Here is a 14,380-nt window from a genome sequence, read left to right on the forward strand (position 1 = left end):
TTTCTCAGAAACGTTACATTATTAATATTAAATTCTTATAATAGATTTATTAAATTATATTATGTTTCAAGATCGACTTCAGCCGAGAGGATTTCAGCAGAGAAAGAATTATAAATACGCGCGGGTTGAATTTCTTTTTTATCCCCAGACTACACGCCTTAAAGTGCACAGCAAATGCGCATTAGCTTGCAAATTGCAATTTTCTCCGTAATGCTAACTAAATTACCAATACGCACAAAGCCGCGCATGTTCGTGCAGACTACGCACTTGGAGCCGAAACTTTCCACGGAAACTACTTTACTTTCATCGAGACGCGAAAAACTTGCAGAATGTGCAGCGAAAAACCCTTCAAGGGTCCAGTAAAATATCTCCACGCTTTATAGGGCTGTTTTATAGCGGATATTCGCGCCCCGATGCAAATTTTAACGTAAAATTCGATGCGATCGCGGCAAATCCGTCTCGCGACAACGGTTCGCCATTAATCACCTTGAAGTCTCGTTAATATTAATTTCAAAGAGAAATACAGTGACATATAATATTATATGCATACCAGCGGGGCATGCACATGGTAATTCATAAACATGCAGGTAGCGGTCGACAAAGGCGCGCGGAACTGACGGTCGACTTTAGACCAATAAATCCGATCAAGCTGCGTAATACGATTGAATGCAACCGATACAGATCACAATGCAGGCAATTAGCCGATCAACCGATATCAATTAAAACCCACAGGATCAAACGAAAAAATCAATTGAAAAATCAATATCGCAAAGCACCTCGTAATATCGTAAACGACGTAAACCACGGCATTATCAACGATGGATTTTGCGGCAATAAAGCAATAACGTGATAGTTAAATTTTTCGTATCATTTTCCGCGCGTTGTAATGACGATAAAATCTCACGATAATTGGAATTAAATTTCCCATATATATATCACAAGTATAGCATTACGTTTTTAACAACGGACACAAATTCGCTGACAAATTGACGTTTTCCGAAAAACTTTGTTCGGTAATTTCTTTCTAGTTTGAAGAATGACATTAGCAATTTGGTAGTTTTCTCGGCGAAACTCTGAGCGGAGAACAACGTTGAATGTTTCAGGGGCAGCAGCCGCAAGCCGAGGACGAGAATACCCCGCAGAAGAGGGTCGACAAAATCTTCGACCAGATGGACAAGAACCACGACGACAAGCTCACGCTGGAGGAATTCCGGGAGGGTAGCAAGGCCGACCCGAGGATCGTCCAGGCGCTCTCGCTGGGCGGCGAGTAACCCCGATTTTCATCATAGGCGGCGCGCGATCACTTCGAAATCGGGAGTCTCCACGTCGTCGTCGTCGTCGTTATCGTAATTGTCGACGTACGCGAGCTGGGCGAGCCGCTCGTCCTGATAATCGACCGACGAGGAAAAGACCTTGGGAGAGAAGGCAAGTCCACATCCGCGCGGTTTGGCATGCACGTATTTAATAGGTAGGCAATAATGTGTGAGAGCGCGCGAGAGGCGTCAGTTGGTGTTGAGATTTGCGAATATTTTTGGAGAGAGATCTCTCGTCGAAGAGCTAGTACTACTTACTTCTTTTCTACTCTCTCGCCCTATCTCTCTTTCTCTATATACTGTAACTCTCGGAGGAAGATCGGTTCTCGTTCCCCGTTGGTGAACCGATCCCTCCACCTTTGTTAACGATCCGATTTCGAAAATCTCAATGCTAATATAACTGTAGATATACCATAGCGTTTGAACAGTCGTAGCTTTCAAGGAGACTGGACGTGGGCGGATTACATTTTTAGGTAGAGAGCATGCAGAACTTCGATACGAATAAACTGTTAGAAACGATGTATGAACGATGAAGACGTACAAATTACGGAGAGGAGAGAATTCCCGTTCTCGCGGGGGCGTTCTCTCGAAAGCAATCTCTTTTGTCGCGTCGCTCCTCCTCCACGCTTCCGTTATTCCGCTGGCAAAGTAGCGTCACGGTAATACAGGTAACGAGTAAAATTCGAATATACTCGACGCGAGCACGCCGCTCGAATTTCAACGAGGCTCACCGGGGAGGTCATTTCCGATTTGTGCAGCGCGACTCCACATTAGAGAAAATGGGAAGAAAAACGGAAGAGAGAACGGTATAAGTAAAGGGATGGGTAGTGGGTAAATTGCCGCGGGGATAAGCATTCAAATGTGGACAACTGATCGTGCACTGTGCGGCGTTGCATAGCGAATACGACCGCAAACAAAAATTCCAGAGAGTCACAATGAGCTTGTACGTATTTCAATAAAACGTCGAGCGAAAGAATCGAGAGAGATGGGCAAATTTTGCAATGATGAATAGCGCCGTAACAACGGTACTCGGACACTATTCTTCCTCGCCTCTCTTGTTTTCTTCATTTTACGCAACGCGCGCTCTACTGAATTAAGTACCTCGCCATTACGAATTCAATCATCGAACGTAAATATTAATACGGACTTTTATATAACAACTACTTTATGTAACGCTGCCGCCTAGAAGTGTTGCAGATTATTCATTTTCAAATGTCAAAAAGCACCGGCGTCGAGTACTAACGAGCGTTGCGTGCCACTGATAAAATTGCAGTGTCGATTTGACGCCGGACACGGCGTCATTTGCGCGCGATTTCTTAACAAACGGCGGCAACCGTCTCGTAAGAGTATATATCGACTCGCGTTGCGTAACGCGGCGCATTACAACGGCATGGCAAAAATTCGGAGATACGGAGACGATGACTAAGCAAAAGGGGAAGATGAATAATGGTAATCTGCTTTCCGATATTAATGAGCGTTTTACGTCACTTACACGACGAAGTGGCCGGCCTTACAAATCGTCAGCTGCAGCACGCGTATTATCAATGGGAATCTTTGCCGTTTTATAGAATTGCACAGAAGCACGAGAGATGTATTCAAAGTAAATGTGAGAAATAATTATACGTTATTTACTCCTTAATTATAGTTGGAAAAGTTGTGTTATTATTGATTTTACGGTTCTCATAAGAGATCTCCGTCAGAAGCTATGTATCTCAAACAGAATTATACAAGAAAATGGTATTAACAAAAATAATCTTATTAAATACGATTATCGCGTATCATAATATAGCAGTCGATCGTCAAACATTAATGAGCAAAGTTGCATCTGCCTCGTGGATCTCTCGTATTGTTATCCGTGCATCCATTTTTTAATCACAATCTTTTCAATCGCAGTCATTGACGTTCTTGACGCTCCACTTTCGAACTTCAACGACCTAAATCTTCATATTCAAGATGACTCGAGTGGAATAAAGCTAACGATCAATAAAGAAAAGGGTACCCGGCATTTGGAAGTATTTTTACCTAGAATAAAATTACGTGAAAAAGGGACGGAACAGACGGAGGGCAGAAAAAGCGTGGCAATCTACATATTTTGCATAATGGCGATTAATTAATCATTGTAACGTGCCTCCATCGAATATTAAACCGGAGTCGAAGGTAGGAAAAGCGGAAGGGAGAGAAATACCAGATTGAAATGAAGCGTCGAGAGTGATTAAGTTAAAGGAAGCAAAGGTCGCGGTCGGGACGATCTTTACACATCGCGGTAGAAGCGATTAAAACGAACGAGGGGATGATTCACATTGAAAATTCGACTTGATTGACGCAACTGATTTTCTGCAGTCGCACGATATGCGCGGAGGAGACAATAAAGCGAAGCGAGCAGCGAAATACGATAACGACTTGCTTAGTTAGTGAGGACGGCCGCGCGACGTGACATTATTGGTACACGGATTTATCGGAATTTCGGGATCTCCTATTCTCCGATATTAAGGAGAGCGTCAGATGGTCGTCCGATAAGAGCGGGGAAAATCCAATGCGACAGAGCGGGAGCGCCAAGGACGATTAAAGGGAACTAGGTGGGTAGAGGTAGATAGGTAGAGACGCGCCACATCTCGCCGATCGATCCGTTATAACGTTCTGCATTCCGCGGGATACGGTCATACGAATGCGGCGGCTGAGCTTATGCGGAGGAACAAAAGGGAACGCTGGAAGTGCGAGAATCGTCAGGGACGAAGGGGAGGAAAGGACGACGAGAAAAGCAGGACGACAGTTCGCGGCCGACTATGTCGATGGCATCTCTTATAGGTGCGGGATCGCGCGGGGGATGGATTCCTCTCGACGTACAATGAGAAGACTCGGAGGTGCACGATCATAAATCTTGCCACGGTTCGTGACCCTGCACGGAGACCCTTTTTAAAGAATAAACCGACGTTTACACGGGAGCCGGCCAGTTGTCATTGCCGAGGAAATTGGGAAAATATCTCGAGAGGGCAAACGTCGCCCGTGCTCCGGCAGAGATAGCGGCAAGTTAAATAAGCTCCGAAAGGATCGCCCGACGACTTATGAAAAATGCATAGGCACTTGGTCCGGTGCCTCCATGCAATATGTAGCCCGTTGCCACCGAAACTGCATGACGACGCGTCTGGCTTACGCTCTAGCGCGTAAAAATGAAGTTTCCAGGCGAAGCCATCACGGGACAATGGTCCGTTAAGCCCCCCCATTTTCTCTTCAGTAACGCGGCCACCACTTGATTTTGTGTATTACGCGGCGGCGAGAGCGAAGCAATTAAAATTATGAAAACGCAAAAATGAGAAATTAATTTACCCTGTCGGCAAAAAACGAACAAAATAAATAGAAATGCAATCGCGTTAATAAGCGAATTTTAAAATGGGTTTACGACGCGTGCCCCCGCAAGACTTCGCCTGCAGTGGAGAATTAAACATTTTAACGCAAGGATAAAAAGATAAAGTTTGCCGAGGTGAATGAAGAAAGGTCGCCCTTTGGAAGGCTGGAATTCACAGTGCCATTGAATTTTCAAAGCAGCGCCGTATCTCTTTCCATCGCTCCCGCTATCTATTCTCCGATTGGGTGGCTGTAAAGCGAAAGGAGATACGAGTCCCAACCTACATAGGAATGACTCTTTGCGGGGAAAAATGTCGCGTAACCAGCAGCAAAAATTCACAAGCTGAAGCTCGGAATGCCTCTAGAGATGTAAATGCGACGCTGCGAAGCGCATGTTATTACTCTAAATAACGTGCGTAATATATTCGCGTATATTCGCGGGGCGACAAAAATTTCACGCACTGGAAATGGCGCTGGAACTAGAGCGCAAAAATAGACTCGGACATAATAAGCAAATATTAATTTCGCAAGAATGTACTCGCCGTTGCAAGTCCGCGAGAGATAAATCGCCGCTTAAAACCTCACCATTATCTCGCGTGATTTAAGAACCGTTATTCACTTCGCCTCGTGGATATCAAACGTGTGCGGAACAATACAATGAAATTCCATGAATCTTTCCGACCTGTCGTTTTTTCGGGCACTACATTAACATTCGCCGCGGCACTACCCTCTCGTACATCTCGGTATGGCGTGCTCTCACCCCCTTTTTTTTCAGAGCGAACCTGGTACAGCTCAATACAATCTCTCGCACACGGAGAATTATAAATGGCTCGCTCAACATTCGTATTGCAGATAAACAGCACCTTGCCCCGCGCACAGCAACCCCTTTTCACCCGGCGGAAACGAAATAGCGAGCTGTATCGAAATTCTTCGCGAGACACGTTGCGATTCGTCTTTCGTTTGACACTTTTCAGAACGGCTGACGAATTTTTAGCCGCGCCGTAAAAGCCGAGCGCGTACGTCCGGAGTTTAAAATTACGGAATAACGAGAACCAGGCCGGGTCTATATTTCTGCAGTCTTTATCTTTTGTGTGTGTCGCGACACTCCGTGTCATCTCATTTATCCCCGTCGCGCCGCCAAATTCGCAACATCCGACGTCACAAGCATCTGCATCTCGTCTCTCGCCTTTTCTTAATTTTTCAACCGCGCGCGGAACTTGCCGTCGCGTCGTCGTCGGCTCGCCATAAATTCAAAGCGCGCGTGCCTGCACCCTCAACGTCTGCGTTGTATCCAACCCGGCGATTTTACCACCCTCCTTCCTCCGTTCTCGTTTAAGTTCTCACGTGGCAAGAATTTCAGTGACCGTGTGGATAAGTTTATTTCCGGATAAAACTTGAACGACGGCCAGGAGCCTCGACGGTTCTCCAGGCGGTCGATTCGCAAAACTCATTTTCTTCGTAACGTGTGCTCGACGACGACGTTGTTTCCGCTTCCTATTCCTCCGTTAATTTCGTTGCCCGGCAGATTTTCCCGCGAATAAAGATTTACAACCGGCTAAAATTTGTACTATACTTCATCCCTTCCTTTACTTTTCACACGTTTCCATTCGTAAAATTATCGGACATTTTTCGCTACCTTTACCACGAGCATATTTTTCTTTTCACGCTTGCCTTACTTCCACTCTTGTTCCACTCGTTTCCTTATCGAGGGATGCGCCACCGAACGTATACAACGAGCGGCAATGCGGTTAGCGGATTCGAGTTTCGCAGCGAAGTAAAATCGTGGCGATAACAACGGCGCAGCGGAGCGAATTCCGGGATAAATGTTTGCGTACTGCAATACATCAGCAGCCAAGAGCGACGATTAATTACACCCATGATAAACTCGAAAGCCATTACGCCCTCGGCAACTGTGCTCTCGCTCATAGTTCGCAACTGCTTTAAAGACATTTTAAGAATTTGCGTGTACGCGCGACGCTCATTATCCTTTCTGGCATCCTAACGATGCCTCAGGACTTTCATTTATACGATTTCAAAACGCCGTTTGGACAAACAATACCGCCGCAAAGCCGGATCGCGAAATTTGCATCCGGCGACGACGCGCGGTCGCCGCGACCTACTCATAAACAAATATTAACTATTCCTCTCAAACCGGCGAGTCAATCCCTCGAGCGAAACCGAGGTCGCAATCGGCGGCGAAAGGACCAAATACCCGAAATTCGCTGGTAGCGAGGCAACAACGCCCATATGCGCGCGCGCGCGCGACATCGTCACGGTGTGACGTTGGTGTAACTGGTATCAATCACTCGTTACGGATCGGTGCGCCCCATTATTTAGCTACGTCAAATATTTGCCGATACCCATGCGCTTGGACGTGGGGGAGGGGGAGAGTCAGAAAGACACACGCATGCTGCATGTCGGCCTCGGCGAAATGGCGCTGACGTTTTCTCTGCACGCGTGACCGGCATCGCAGAATGACTCCGATATTGGCAAACTTCCCAACGACAATTTTTTTCCCTCCCCTCGCTCTTCTTTTTTTTTGGGTCCAATCGGCATCTCTCTCCAGAGATCAAACTGGAGTAGCGCCATGCGACGATGGAGACGACATTGGCAAATAACGTTCTCCGAGGCACAGCATTAACATTATTACCTGCCATCCATTTCTCCGGAAGCACGAGCTCGCCGCATTCGATCGCGACTATTGGCCGCGATTCTCGTTTACATAATTCGCGGGTCAGGGATTATGATGCATCGTTTCAAGAGAGAGAGATATTTTATCATGTTGCGAGATACGGATTTAAAGTTCCTCGAAAACAACAGTTAACGTCGTCAATCACGGAGAAATGGGAAATTGTTAAACGAGAATTACGAACAAGCAATTCTTTAGCGATGCTTCGATTAATTCGCGACACAATAAAGATGAGTAAACAAAGTTTGGTAAAATGAACGGAATTACCCGTCGCAATAACATCGACTTGTTGACTTCGAGCGTAATTGTGAAAAGCGATGGTGTTTCCGCGACGATATTACCGACGTTAACCTCGCGTCCGTCCCTTAGGATTTATTTGTCATGTTTGCGTCGATCAGGATTTAAGCAAGGACGTAAGCAGATAGTCGCCACGGAACTTCGAGCGCTCTGTAAGGTTCTTAAGTTGAAGTCCCCGACAAGTCGTCCTCCATTCCGTTCAATCATCCCTCGGTCGTTCTCGACTGCGGGTTTCGCGTTCTCGACTCTGTGAGTTTCGCACTCTCGCAGAAGTTAAACCGAAGTGAAGCTTCGAGGTTGTCTAAACCGGTGGTAATCGCGCGCGCGAGCTCAGCCGCGTTGCGTCGGATCGATCCAGAGAATATTTCGTTGCAGCTCCCCTCTGGAAATAACGCTTACGTCTCGGTGGACCGGATACGCGGATGGGAATACCGTATTGGGGGTAAAGGGTATTCAGACCCGCTCTCGATATCCGTTCAATTGAGAGAATTGCTCCGCTAACTTTCGCGACGTTACGAACTTTACAGCGGTGTCAGAGTTTCGCTCCAAATCGTGCCGCGGCATCAAGGAACTCGCGAAGTGCCTGCGGCTGTCAAACTTCAACATTCGAACTACATGTAAACAAATAAATTTCCACGGAGTGCCACATGCAATCTTAATGTTTCGATATCCATCGCTATTTTTCACATTTACGTTTTTTCTGGATCGTCACCTGTCTACGCGACGGACACGCGTACCGCAAATCGATGAAATATAACGTTCCTGTTTCTGCCACTCGCCGCCAACACACGTCTGTCTCTAGCTCTCTCTCCGTGTCTCTCTGCAAAACGACTAGAAACAATATTTATAAACTCAAGGAGATAGTTTGTGCAAAAGCAATAATAGTCGCTTAAAAAACATTTCGAGCGATAGCGCGCGGAGAGAGACGGAAAGTGTTATTCGTGCACAACAAACCACCTCGTCCGCTGACGAGACATAAAGTCGCACAAATGTTGGCGAAACGCCACGTTTTGGTGAAACACGCAATAAGGCGAATCGCTGCCGGGAGAAGCTTTAACGTTTAACTCGAAAGTTGTAACTCGCGGAGCCGCTCTAATTGTCACGCGTGACCCGGCATTTAATCAACCTTAAACAACAAACAACAACGAGGACTTATCCGCAATGTTGGCGCACGCGAATCGCTTCGAGAGCGCGGCGAGTTCCCCTAATACGAATATAAATATTGGCAAAGATCAACACGTGTCGTGCACGCGGGCTGCTCATTAGAACTGCGGAGCTCGCGCAGTCCCGTTTAAATAACGACTATTTCACGACGCGTATATTACACCGGCGAGCAAATTTACCCTACATCCCAGAGTCACGTCGCGAAGATTTATTCGAGAACCTGTCATCGAAAACGTGAAAAAACTCGCTATCATTTCTCGTTTCTTGCACCTCGCTGCTACAAGATGTCGACAATCATTATACAGCCATCAAGGACTCGATCTTTTTTTCATCGCGATTTATCATGCAACATTTAAATTAATGCAAATGTTGTATACTGTAAGTGCGAATAATTGATTCCTCGCTGTAACGTGAAATAAATCAAAATAATAGATAACAATTATAAACGAATTCTTCTTGCGTGAAAATTCTAACAGAATATCATATCCATATATTCTAGAATAATAAATATTCTACTGCGCGCGCGACTTGGATTACAACAGCAAGAAACAATTCGCCTGGGAAGTATGTTCTTCATCGTTCGTACGCGTAGAACTTGTACTTGAGAAATATATTACTGTTACCATCATTGTAGCGCCATAAAAAAAAAATAGTGTCTAGAGAAATATCTTGCGGTTTAAAGGATATTCAACGTTGTCACGGTCGCTTGGATTTACTTGTGCATTTTCAGTCTCTTATACTTTGAAAGTTACTTCGCACGGGGAATTTCCGGACGAATCGTCAGCTCGTTATTTTTATACTTCTACGTTATACGCTAGGGTAAGACTTTAAAAGCTCGACTTCACATTACTATCACTACGTAAGATCTACATTTTTGCTGGTAACACGTACTCTACTCCACGTAAGACTTTACGATATTCTCGATTACATATATATTGCGTAATACGTGCTCACCTCGCGGAACTGTGGACATTGCCCGGTCGGTCGTGAAACACCTTTTTGTATAGCATGCCTCGAACATGATCCTAGTTCTGACAAGCCGGAGTGAGAAACTTTTCGACTTTACGCGACGAGAGGGGCGTATTTTCGCTACCGGGGAAAAATAAGTGCAAACGCGAACGCCGCTGATAGCCGGTTCCGCTCACTCCGGCCTGTCCGAAAGAAATGAATGCAACCGCGTTTATTGCAAAGTCTGCTCCGTAAACGCGGCCTGGATATCACTTGAACCTTAGCAATAATCGTGGAACACTTTGTTACATCGTGGCGGAGGTTTTTAATCGCCGTCGAGCGTTAAGAGCTGGTTGCACCAACATCAATTAACGTAAACCTTAAACGTTTCCTCTCCGTCTTGCGCGCGAAATCTACTGCGAGAGCTCCGCCATGTACTTCGGAAACGCGTACCCTGGATAAAGTTGAAGAATTTTATATTTTTGGCACCGAGTACTTTGGTAACTGTGTCGCGAATTAAGATCTACTTAAGATAAAGCGCGCTCGAGATTAGTTGGAAAATAAATGCTCCGTTATCTTATTTGCACTTGTAAAACTTTACTTTGTCATAACTTTGATTTCATCAGCGTTAATCAAATCCAATCTCCAAATTTATCAAAGGACTCCCATAAGTAGGGATTATAATCCGGCTGAAGATAATGAATCACTGACCTGGAGTTAGTTAAATCAGATTGTCGGTGCAACCCAGTCCAAGTTGCGGACGGCGCGCATACCTAACCCGAGCAGGCTTGGCGACGTGCGAGGGGGATGAATCACTACGGCGAGACGTATGAGACGGTCGAAGAATGCCAACGATGATCTCCCGCGACGGCCACTTCAGTAAAGAGAGCCTCCTTTCCGCAGTTTTTCATTCTTGTCGAGTTATCGCGGCGGTCGAAAATTCTATTTTTCTAACACACGTCCGATTTTGCTTCGACGCAATTCGCAGCGTCATTGCGTCAAAAAATGCAAGACCGGGGGAGCATCGTTGTCGTCGGCCTCGAGCCGGGGGCGAAAGCGATTTTTCGCGATTTTCGTCGCCGGATTTTTATCGCCGGTGTGTCGCGCATCGATCTCTTGGCGGCAACATGTCAGGTGGGAGAAGATTGCGTCAGCAGAGGTAATCATGCGCCACAATAGAGAACGACAGAGAAAGAGAAAAAAAAAGAGGGAGAAAGATTTTAAAAACGTTTAATGAGAAAAAAAAATAATCCATCAGCTTTAACAAGCTTAGCTTTTCCAATATCCGCGGGCACCCCCGTGACCTCTGATTATTTTCTTATAAACGCCGGCTTTAAAACTGTTTCTCTACTCTGGCGCAAATAAGTTAACTCTGCCGATGGGACTCTTGCCCACGACTAACGCGGAGAACGAAAAAATGCGAGGGAAACGGGAAGACAAACGCGCGAGTGTGTATCGGATTAAGTTTTATCGTCGTTAAGGAATTATTAAGTAACAAAAAAAATCGTCTTAAGCAATTTTTACAATTTTCAACGGGAAGCATAAGTGTAAGAGTCGAATCTCGCTTAGTGAAATTTCTAGATGCTTTTCGTGTCAACTGAATTCTCGTAGTGAACGCTTTGTGCGAGCTGAAAGTCTCTCGTAATTCGTGAAGAGGTAGATGAGGCTGATACAGGAGGCCGGAGGAGATAAAAGGCGCGCGACGAAAAGTGCCGGGGAAGGAACACGAAAGGAAATCAAAAAGCTCCAACGTGCCTGCTCCAGGCGATGTTGTCCCATTTTCTCTGCATTTATCTCGGCGCGGCGCGTCTTTTCGCGAGCGGCCATTCAGCGAGGCGTCATTAACGTTGGTAATTAGCGATTAACAGGCACGAGCGTGATCAGAATGATGGAAGTGAGAAAACACCGAGAGTGCGAAAAGTAATCGGCGGCGAAACCCCGGAGGTCATTACGTAACTATCGGCCGGGGATAATTATTCCATTTGTATTCGTTAAGCGGGCTTGCACATTTATTCGAGCGAGATCAGCGCGATATAGAATATCTGTTGCATATCGTTGCGCAGTTTATTCTTTACGATTTAACATAATTTTAACCGCTGGGTCGACTCAATTCCATTTCGATAGCGCTAATGGCTGTGAAATAAGCGTTTTCAATGCAAATATAATCCAGCAAAACAAGTCTCAACGTCGCATTCGTACCTGTGACCGTTTATCGCCGTGTGTATAATGCAACGCGGCAATCGGTTTGAATCCCTTGAAGCGCATTACGATAATTAATTTAAAGCCGCTATACGGTATCGGATTTAATTTCGCCATATTACTGCGCGAACGAGAAATTAGTCATTTCACAGATGGAAGCTTTCCCGTGGACATCTGCACCGCAATCGAGCACGGTATATCCGCCTCCAATTTGCGACAAAGGGCTTTGAGACACGGGTCACAGACACGTCACTGAGGCACAAAGACGCGCTTTCGAGGATAAAGCTGTCGGACGATTGTATCCGCGAGCTGCCGTCCACGCCGGAATTGCGCTTCCCATCACGGCATTCACGGCGGCGGCTGTCACGCGGTCACCGAGATTTGGAATTTTTATCGCGATCTCGCGAACGCGCTCGCGAATCTCACCCGTGGGCCGTGTTTCTCAATGCTCGCGGAAACAAATGGAATGTTTATGGTGATTAGATCCGATCGATTCGAACGCGTACGGCTAGATTTCGATAAGAATTTTCAACATATACGTTCTGTATCTCTGGTCTTCTCGCGTTCGCTTTGATATTCTTATTAATAGCTAGAGATAAATCTCCGTTGCAGCTCTACGTGCCTCGAGAAGGATTGCGAGGCTTAACCTTCTGTAACCTATTTTCCGATTGTTATTGAGCCGCTCTGACTATATTACTCCTCCGGGAAGCGTTGCAGGTTATTTCACAAAGGTACACGAAACGGTATATCTATCGCGGTAGCGTGAAAATAGATATTAGGACGTTATTTCACTGTGAGTTATAGAAGATTGACGTAACAAGAGCGTCTATGCGATTATGTAAAATGTCCAAACCAAAACTGTTACCGTTCCTCTCATTTAACGAATTCTTTAACCATTCTTGAGTCAATTTTTTTCTTAATGAGAATATTCTTAGAGAATTTTCTTAACGAAAACCGTCCTTTTTGAGAAAATGTTTAATTACGGCTTAAAATGACCTTTTAAATTAATATCCACGGGCCGCTAGTCTCATTGACGAAATTCCATTCTTAATTCTACGATAAATTTTAATACAAGGTGTTTAATATTGAACATTAAATAATTTTAAATAAAGATAATATCAGCTATATATTTTTCTTAATGATTAAAACGGTGGAAGAAGTCGTAGATGGAAAAAGTAATGGTTTTGGAACAGTCTCACAATCAGTGTACTAATCCTAAGTTTTACTTATGCGGATTTTAAGTTATAAGCATCCCCGCGTTAAATATACTACTTGGACTGTATTGCGAAATTGCAAAGTGTAAATACGATCGGTCAATACCGTGAATTATTCATATGTTTCCTTCAATAGTCACTTCCGAGGACAAGCGCTCTGGGAGGCGAAAAACCCAACGGAATTGCAATGGAATTGAACAGAGATACGTATTGGGATAAGCGTGAGTTTTTTTTACCGACATTTCTCTCTACAATTACCTTCTCTCACTCACTATTTTTCTCTTACTCTTTCTCTATTTCTCTCACTTGTTTTACGCATCGGCGACCTCGGCGACCTCGAAAAAAGCGGCTTTTTCGATAATAACGTTAACATAAAAAGGAAAAGTATATTCTCTATACTATAGTAAGATATTACTATTCTTAAGCGCTGCGATGCACGAAGGCTATTCTAATGTGTACCGTTATACTTATCGCTACTTGTACCGCTACTATTACCGCTAGTATGTACTCTAACGCTAACTACTGTTACTATATTTGCAGCAACGTGCGAAACTTTTCCGTCTAAATGCATAATACACATTCTCGAGAGACACGCCCATAAACACATACGTATACTGTCCACACGTACACACACGCATACACTGAACATTGCATCCGTTCCGTGCACACGGAAGGAGGAACACGACACGTACACTTAATAAACGTCAACATCATTGTTTTACAAACTTTCTGTGATAATTATTAACAATCACTAAATACGAAGAGAAATACTAAGTACAGAGCGACGAAAATGGAGAAGGAGCGAGATGACGGAAAGTCTAACGAGGGGGAAAGGGGAAAGGCTCGTTTGAACGATAGGCGGGGAGAAGCATGGTGCTCTGATTGAACGAAAGGCGTCTTGTTAGATGATATAAAATTATTGTTCCGTAGTTTGTTGTACAATCGACGATCCGTTGAAATGCTTGTACTTGCTCTGATCCTGCGACAGACAAAAGGAAAAAGAAGAAAAAGCGCGAGAAGAAGAAAGAACAGAAGCAGAGAGAGAGAGCGAATGCAACAAATAACGCGACCTCGAGACGTTGCTCGGTTACCACAAAAATCTAAGCGCATTGTTATTTTGTATGGTCCCATGCGTTTTTTCTAAATGACGACATCGTGACATGCGATATGATGGCGATTAATAAAAATAACTTCAAGCACACATAGCTGTTTCT

The 14,380-nt window shown here is 44.9% G+C and overlaps 1 protein-coding gene across 6 annotated transcripts in view; it reads left to right on the top strand.

Moving 5' to 3' along the window:
* Nucleotides 1–14,380, top strand: part of LOC139822048 (frequenin-2) — a 56,055-nt gene that overhangs the window by 34,021 nt on the left and 7,654 nt on the right. For 5 of the 6 annotated variants that reach the window (XM_071793566.1, XM_071793567.1, XM_071793568.1 and 2 more), the window contains one exon: nt 1,104–14,367. In XM_071793566.1, coding sequence (XP_071649667.1) covers nt 1,104–1,271 — 168 coding nt within the window. In that variant the 3' untranslated portion in view covers nt 1,272–14,367. Of the gene's footprint in view, nt 1–1,103; nt 14,368–14,380 lie in introns of those variants that run through there. The other variant, XR_011734430.1, reaches the window with a different exon arrangement.

This window comes from Temnothorax longispinosus, chromosome 11 (genome assembly GCF_030848805.1).
Source record: "Temnothorax longispinosus isolate EJ_2023e chromosome 11, Tlon_JGU_v1, whole genome shotgun sequence".
In the NCBI taxonomy this organism is placed as follows: Eukaryota; Metazoa; Arthropoda; class Insecta; order Hymenoptera; family Formicidae; genus Temnothorax; species Temnothorax longispinosus.